Raw genomic sequence first — 8,322 nt, 5'->3', positions numbered from 1 at the left:
ATATGATCACATCCTTACTATGGCTGGATTAAGCACTAGATTCAATAGGCCCTGAGTGTAAGGCCCCTGACTCTGGGATTATGTGATATACAAGATGACGGCACAGTGTCCAGAGTGTTGCAATTTTAGATTTTTTTTAAAGCTGCTTATGTTGTCAGGAGAAAGCTAGATTTTGTGTTTTTGCCCTTGCTAAAAATGGACACCATCTTCAGTTATCTATAGAACTAAAGCCAGCAGCTGCCCTCAACTAAGATGATTTCCCTTTGCCTACAGCATTGCAGCTGGAATTGCCCTTAGTGAAGGTGGCCCTTGGCTCTTATTATTTCTATTAGGACTGAAGCCAGGCAGCTCTCAACTAAGATAGGAGCCACCTGAGACAGTGAGGAGACAACGGAATGTGGAGAGAGGGGGTGTTTGTTTAGAGTAGGTGGAGGTAGAGAAACTTTGGGGGTCAGGGAGGGAGAATGTGAGGGTGAGAAGAGAATGCAGAGGGAGCATTGGGACTTTGGGAAGCAAGAAAACTGGAGGAGCAGAGAAGGAGAATATGGGGGTAAATAGAAATAGGGATTCTGTGGGAAAGGAGCAGGGTTGGGAGAAGGCAGTCAGAGCAGGATGGGGCAGGGAGACCCATGACAGAGCAGGAGACTAAAATAGGGGATGGGGCAAAGAAGGGGAGATATGGGTAGGAAACTGAGAGCGGAGGAGCTGAGTGGGGAAGGGAGGGAAGGGGTATGGAGAGTGATTGAATTTAATGTCCCCTCCCCTAGCGGGTAGAAGAGGGTAATTGGAGGACCTCTCTGAGCAGCCCAGCAGGTGGGAGAGGCCTGCATATCTGTTTGTGCATTTCAAATTGAAATTTCAACCTCAAATAATTACACACAATTAGGACTGAGCCTTTCCCCTAAAAGCTAAAAAAATGAGGTGACAGACAAAAAAACAACCACCACCAAAATTCATTGATTATATTTAAAAATCTCATGGTTTTTAAATTAGTCTCATGGTTTCTTGGCGGGGTCGACCGCATGGTTTTTGAACTCCTAGGGTTGGCAGTACAGGCAATAGCATCATGAACATCCTGGAGAGTGCTACAGTAGAAGCAGACTGCTGGCTGCAGGAGAGGCTGCCAGCCAGGCCCTCCTCTCCATTGTATAGATGGCTCATCTAGACCTATCCTGGTAAGTATCTGTGGGTGCCCACTACTGTAAGTCTCAGTGTTCAGCCAGGCCAAGGCTTGCTACCTCCCTTGCCGGCCACAAGTCTCAGGGTTTGGGAAGGCCTCAGACCAAGGAGAAGAGGGGTCCTACACCGCTGCTGCCCTTGCTACACCTCTTTGTGTGGACGGGTGGGGATCCTCCTTCTCCCCAGCTCGCTGCTGCTATTCCCATCCCTACTGCCCTCCTCAGTAACCATCATTCCAAGTAGAGGATTCTTTGTGAATGACCTCTGTCTATTACCCCTAAGCAGGAGGTAAGGGAACCAGATATTTTACTGTTCCTAGGCCAGGATTGCCTTAATTCAGGCCAGGAATACCTGATATGTTCTACGGTGGTGCCGGAGGCTCCTGGCAAAAACAGCTACAGGCGTCTTCTGCCCAATCCTTATAGCTGAGGAGACACCAGTAGTGTCTCCTGTGCACCCTTTGTGGGAGAAGCATTGGCCACAAGGGGTGACCTGCCTCATAACTTCACACCAGCTTCTCTCTTATCACCCTCAGAAACTGAGTGACTCAAGTGGATGCTTAGACCAGAGGAGCTTAGGCCTGTTCTGTTGCCATTCTGCAGTACATGGTGAGAGAAATCTGGGACCAGGATATAAACCTGACCTCATCCAAACCCCTGAGCAATGCTGTCCTGGGTCTCTTAAAGAGAAGGATTCTGCAGAGGGACTGAGCCTTTGGCCATCTTTTCCCCTCCATCATACTGTCTCTAAAATAGGGAAGTGGACTTTGCCCTGAGTCCAGACTGTTGCACACCCAAGCGTTAAAGAATTAGCCAGGCACCCCAAAATAATGAGATTGGCTTAAAAATCATGAGATTAAAAAAAATGCATGTTGGATTCTTTTTATTTTTCCTCAGGTACTGAGCCTTTAGGGGACACCTGCTTCATATTTTCAAGGTTTTCTCTCTAACTATGAGGGCTGGAAATTTTATTTATTTTTTAGTGAAAGCTAAGATTCTCAAGTAACCACTTGACTCCATTGGCTAGGATGTTAAGAAAAACACTTAAAACTGTGTGGTGCATTAAAAAATAAAAATAAAAGTCACGAGAGGTGGCAAAACTACCACAAAATACCTAATAGGTCATCTAATGCCAGTTCTTTGGAAGAGAGGACCAATCTGTTGTTGTGGTATTTAATGACTTGCTCTGGTGCCATCTTGTGGTGCTTTAAAAAACGGTAAATTAATTTAAAGGTTAACGTGTTCATGCTTCTTTGGTGTGTGTACTGTAGTGAGTTATCCAGAAGTTGTTGCTGGCTAGTAAACTCTGAATAGACTAATGAAATTTTAGCTGACACAGGGCTGCTGGGCCTTACATTTTACATACTTTACATGGTTTTAAAGAGGAAATAATGATGATCAAACATTATTTGGTTACATCTTAGATTTCTGGGTGAAAACTACAAAAAATTTGTCAGTCACTCAAACTATAATCAAACAGTATGCTTTAGAGGAGTCTTAGCTACAAAAGTTCAGGAGGGAGGTGGGGAGGGCTCTGTCTCCAGGGAGATTTCTCCGAACTAGGCTGAAATTAAAGACTCCTCTCCAGCTGGAATAATTTCTTTCTTCAATGAACAGTTTTCAGACCTGATGTCTTCGTATTCCGAGGATCATTTTATGTGACATAAGTTATTGATAGCTGATAAGTTGTGCCAAATTCTGTCCTTGTCCCCAGTGTTACTTGTGCTGGGCACAGTCAGAATCAAGGGTTAATCAAAGGCAGAATTTGGCCTACTGACTTTAAACTATAACAACAATATAACACTCTTGAGTAATTCTTTCCTTTTTCTAAATACAGTAACTCCTCGCTTAATGCTGTAGTTATGCGCCTGAAAAATGCGACTTTAAGCGAAACAATGATAAGCGAATCAAATTTCCCCATAAGAATTAATGTAAATGAGGAGGGCGGGGGTAGGGGTTAGATTCCAGGGATTATTTTTTCGCCAGACAAAAGACATTATATACATATACAGTATAAGTTTTAAGCAATTTAATACTGTACTCAGCAATGATGATTGTGAAGCTTGGTTGAGGTGGTGGAGTCAGAGGGTGGAAGAGGGTTGATTGTCCCGCTGCTCCTCCTGCTGTTCTTGCTGAACTTTCCCAACTCAAAAAAACACATCTAGAGATTGATGTTTTGCTTTCCTTTTTTTTTTCTTGGTAAATTTCTTTATTCCAGTTTGGTGCAGCTTGACTCACAGCTGTGACCGGGTAAGTGAATATCCTCTGGCCCCAGAGCTCTGTTGAGGGTGTGGGCCAACAACACCCCCACTCCTAGGCCTGCAGAGTCCTCCCCATGCAAGCTCTGCAGGTTTGGGCTCGACACGGGAGCCAGGCAGAGCAAGGCCCAAGGCCCCACCCCGACCCACCTCTTCTCACCCCCTCCCCCAAGCGCGCTGCATCCTCACTCCCAGCCTCCCTGCACTCCACGAAACAATTGATTGCAGCGGGCAGGAGGCACGGAGCAGGAGGGGGGAGGTGCTGATCCACGGAGCCTGCCATCGGGTGGGAGGCGGTGGAGGGCCTTATAACTGAACATTGCACAACTTTAAACGAGCATGTTCTCTAATAGAACAGCGACGAAACAACATTAACCGGGATGATTTTAAGTGAGGGAATTACTGTAAAACAGAATTCAGGTGCATAAACTGTAAGCCTGGTGCCCTCTAGTGTCATGTCAGGTGTATTACACATTCTCTGCACAAGAGAGTTACTGTGACCTGCACAATAAGCTGAGATGCATCAAGAGATCATTTGCAAGTTCACTCATGTTTCCACTTTATTTTTGGCTGAATTTTGCATTTAATACCTGTCTATTTGTCAATGTCCATAAGTTGTGAGAGCCTGAGAACAGGGATTATCCCTCCTTGAATGTGAGGGAAGCACCTAATACATTGTGGGCACTATCATAAATAAATAGGAGATACACCAAATTCTACATTCTTGCTAACTGAAGGCAAGTAGGCTCCATTAGCTGTCAATGTCACAGCTACATGAGGGATAATGCTGCAAGGCAGTGAATCTGTGGCAAGTCTTGACCATTATGGATATAATCCATATCAGTGCATTACCAACAGAATGATTGAAAGAACTACCAGCGTGACAAGGAGAGGAATAAAAGATGAGAGTTCATAGGAGGGAGCCATTCCAGAGACTGGAGTAGGGGTGATCCTGAAGTGTGAGGATCTCAGTAAGAGGGAAGATGTCCAGCAAGGCATTGGAAAATGGGAATCACAATAAAGTCTCAGACAATGGATGCAGTGGCCTCACAGCTGAGTCAATGTAATAAGGATGGATGAATGAACTTCCCAGCAAAGCCAAAGAAGAACCCAATGTCAGTCCTTAGCTACTCTTCCCAAAGGACTTTTGGTTGAGAGGCTAAGGACAAAGGACGCAAGCATTGTTCATCACACCCAGTCAGTAGTCACAGTAAGGAGTGTACCTGAGAATTTAGAGTCAAGGTGTGGTACAGAACAAGTAGAAAAGGGGGAGTTTGCTAAGGCAGTTGGGAGTCTCTATTAATGGCCTAATTGGCACAAATCTCTCAAGGACTGGAGCAAGTCCTGCTCTGCCAGCGAGCCATGTGAAGTTGCTGGTGGCATACTCTGAATACACACTGTTTTCAAGTAATGAGAGAAGTTATGTTGCTGAGATTCAGGCTTTGGATAGAGAAAAGATCGAGGGTCATATGGCAGCCCTGTGGCACAAAGTTGGGCTGGTGGATTGAGTTTGGATATGGGGTAGCTTCCTCTCCTGAGGAGGGTTAGTGTAATTAACCTACTTGTCCATTACTAGGTATCCTCCCTCCCCTCCCCCAGAATGAACTGGAGGAGAAGCATCACAGGTTATTCTTGGAGGAACAGAGACCCAGCATCTAGCCTGTAGATAACTCTGTGTTACCCAGAGCAAGCAGGAAAAAGGAGTGTCACAGTTCAGAGCAACAGCACCTGGATTTCCCTTTCGTGGTCCACTAAGGGCACCCACTATTCCCAGCCATCATGTCTCTTGGGCAAAGACCTGTGTCTTTCTCCCCCCCCCCGCTGGGGTTTTTCCAGGCTACACAGTTTCCTGCTCACACTGTGAATTTCCCAGAAAGACAGACTGCATAATCAGACCTGCTTTGCCTATGTTCAGAGGCTATAAATGTCTGATTATCCACAGTTAACAGTTAAGTTACCACACTGATCTTTCTAAGCAAGCAAATATAGTGTAATGTCAGAATAAGATCCATTACATTTACGAAGGTGGCAAGGTCAGTTTGTTGGAGTTTTAGATATGGTACATTAGGCTTAAAGTCTGAGAACAGGTGGGTGGCATTTGCACGATTTCCATTCTGCCAATCCTAGTAAAGAATCTTCTGTTACTTACAAAAAGTGTGTGCGTTTATTGCACCAAGGGCTAGAGTCTCTACACAAAGCACACTTCTAAATCTCGAATAAGGACAGGGGTGCCACTCCACGCACTGACATCCTGAACTGGGGCTGATTAGAAAACTCTACGGTAGAGGGGGAAGCAAATATTATGTAGGGCAAACAAACTGCTTGTGAAGGATTCAGCAAAATGAAAAAAGCAGAGGACACACAAGTTGCAAAATGCTAAAAGTTTATTAATCATCATAACTTTTTTTCCTCTTAAGAAACAAACAAAACCCAAAACAAAATAGAAAAAGCAAACATCCCACAACCAGATACTCACTGACGCTAGAAAATGGGGGCAACATTAATTGTGGAGGAAATGGTCCAATACACTTATTTTTCCCAGAAACAAAATAAATAGCAATGGTACAACATTTTAAAAAAATCTCAGCTTCCTAGGAAAGAATTTATATTACTATTATTATTACTTTTGTTTACAAAAATCCTTCATATACCCCTTTTGGCAAAAATATATTTCTTCTGTAAACAGTTAACCAAAAACAAATAATACAAGAATCCAAATTTTCATACATTTACTATGCTGATGATCTCATGTAAACATAGGCTATTCTGCAGCAACCTTGTATGATAGGGTTTCTTTCTTCCTTCCTTTCTTTTCTACAACACCACAAACCCCCCTCCCCCCCCAGTATCTTTAAAGTTTGAAGTTTGAGAAGATGCAGTTTCTACAACCTAAACTCTCTTTGATGCTAAAACAACAAACAAGCAAACAAACAAAAAGGTAGGAAGGTGAGAGCGATAGTCTGTGTTTTTCCTGGACTTGAATTGTTGACACTGCCTAATTGAACTGGAATCAAAGGGGATTTTAAAAGTTGTCTAATTCAGTGCAATGATTAGTCAATGTCAGGTGGGTGTGTAATGACCGTGACTAGTGAAAAATTATTAATGACCCAGTGTTGTTTGTTCTATGCTTGGCCTTGGGCAGTCAGTATCAGAATCACCACAGGGAACATTTCAAGACAAAAAGAGACTACGATTTACATCAAGGACTTTAGTTAGAGTATAGTTCCACTCACCCCACCCTCTTGAAAGAAAAGCTGTCAGTCATATAGTACAGCACTGCCGAGAAAAAACAAACCTCAAGATTTCCTAATCCTGCACCTCTCAAGTTAAAAGAAGACACTCAAAGCAATGAGACCCGTTGATAATGGAAGCTGAAATAATTAGGAAACAGAAATTTCTAGCATGTATACAGGAATTTCATCCATATGTCCAAAATTCTAGCTGCTTTGGATACTTGTTTATTATTAGGAAAAAAAAGTGAAAAGATTTATTTCAGTCTATATTCTACTCTTCCTGGTTTTGGTTCTTTTTTCTGGTTCTGCTCCTGGTTCTAGGACTGCCCTTGTTGCTGCTGGATCTGTTCCTGTTGCTGCTGTTCTTGCTCCTGCTGCTGTGCTGGAGTGGTGGGAGGGGTTTGGGGGATGCACTCCGTGCCCGCACAATCGCACTGCTCCACGTGGATGTATGAGTAATCAGTGGTGCTTCCATCAGGGCAGCTCAGGGTCACCTGTCTTTTGCTGGTCTTGACCTCCTGACAACACTTGCACTTGTGTTGCATCACATTCGCCTCAAGGGAATATCTGATTGGCCACAAAACAAAGCCAACAAGAAAGAAAGATTTAGAAATACTGCAGCAAAAACCAACAACAAAATACACCCCCATTGCTAGATATCACCAAATATGGTGCCTCTGTGTTGGAAGCAATCGGTTTGACATTATTACTGTGACAATACTGTGGTTAAATATAATTTCAGTGGGACTATTTGTGGAAGAAGTTAGTGCTGCATGTAAGAGTGGCAGAATCTTACCCTCCATTAATACTGTGCATTATCAACCAAAAATCTCAAAGTACTTTACAAAGGTGGCTAAATATTATTATGTACATTATACAGATGGAGAAACTGAGGTACAGAGGGGCTAAATGACTTAGCCAAGGTCATACATCATCAGTGCACAAATGATGTCCAGGATGAGACTAGCAACCTCATTTTTAAATGGGCAAGAGTTCAAGTCAGGATGTCAGAGGTTAAAGGCATTTGTCGCTATACCACCGAGCTTCCATCTAGTAAAAACTGATGGGTCTTAAGGTAATTAACATCTTGTAACATAGCAGATATCAGAAATTCAAGTCAACACAGCAGAAACAAACACCTGCTTGTTAGGTGGAAATGCATAATTTGCTCCCTGCCACCAATATAATGAATGAATGCCAAGAGGACACAGGGACAATCATACAAGGAGAGTGAGTAATGAGCTTGTAGCCACTTACATTGAAGAAGTATCACAGTTGCCTTCGCAGTATGTTAGTTCAACAGGCACAGAAGAGATGCATTCATTGTGTCTGATGACAGTGGGAGTACTATGCAGTCCACAAACTGGAGTAATAAAGGGAAAATAATTGAAAATATGTTTGTTTACCGTATGCAATTATTGATAGAAAACAGAGCGGTGGAGCTGCCATCATGTGTTCACCTGTTTTAATTACATATGGCGAAACTGTGGCTCTTGCTGCTTCAAGGAGGGAAAAAGGCTCCCTCTCCCTTAAGCACTGGTGCACAGCCCAGACTGAATTTTGCCACTGGCACCTCTTAAATGCATGGCCAGCTACCATGATTGGTGTGTCACTCTATCCTTCGAAGAGAACATGTCCAGCTATGCTGGAGAG

The 8,322-nt window shown here is 43.4% G+C and overlaps 1 protein-coding gene across 1 annotated transcript in view; it reads right to left on the bottom strand.

Moving 5' to 3' along the window:
• Nucleotides 1–6,986: 6,986 nt before the first annotated feature.
• The window catches only part of MUC5AC (mucin 5AC, oligomeric mucus/gel-forming), a 53,584-nt gene continuing 52,248 nt past the window's right edge, over nucleotides 6,987–8,322 (bottom strand). Inside the window, exons 48-49 of the mRNA XM_065402609.1 lie at nucleotides 7,927–8,032; nucleotides 6,987–7,236 (exon numbers count right to left, since the gene is read on the bottom strand). Of these exons, the coding sequence (XP_065258681.1) occupies nucleotides 6,987–7,236; nucleotides 7,927–8,032 (356 nt within the window). The remainder of the gene's footprint in view (nucleotides 7,237–7,926; nucleotides 8,033–8,322) is intronic.

The sequence above is a fragment of the Emys orbicularis genome, chromosome 4, assembly GCF_028017835.1.
Source record: "Emys orbicularis isolate rEmyOrb1 chromosome 4, rEmyOrb1.hap1, whole genome shotgun sequence".
Classification (NCBI taxonomy): domain Eukaryota; kingdom Metazoa; phylum Chordata; order Testudines; family Emydidae; genus Emys; species Emys orbicularis.
This window is presented reverse-complemented; position numbering and strand designations above follow the sequence as displayed.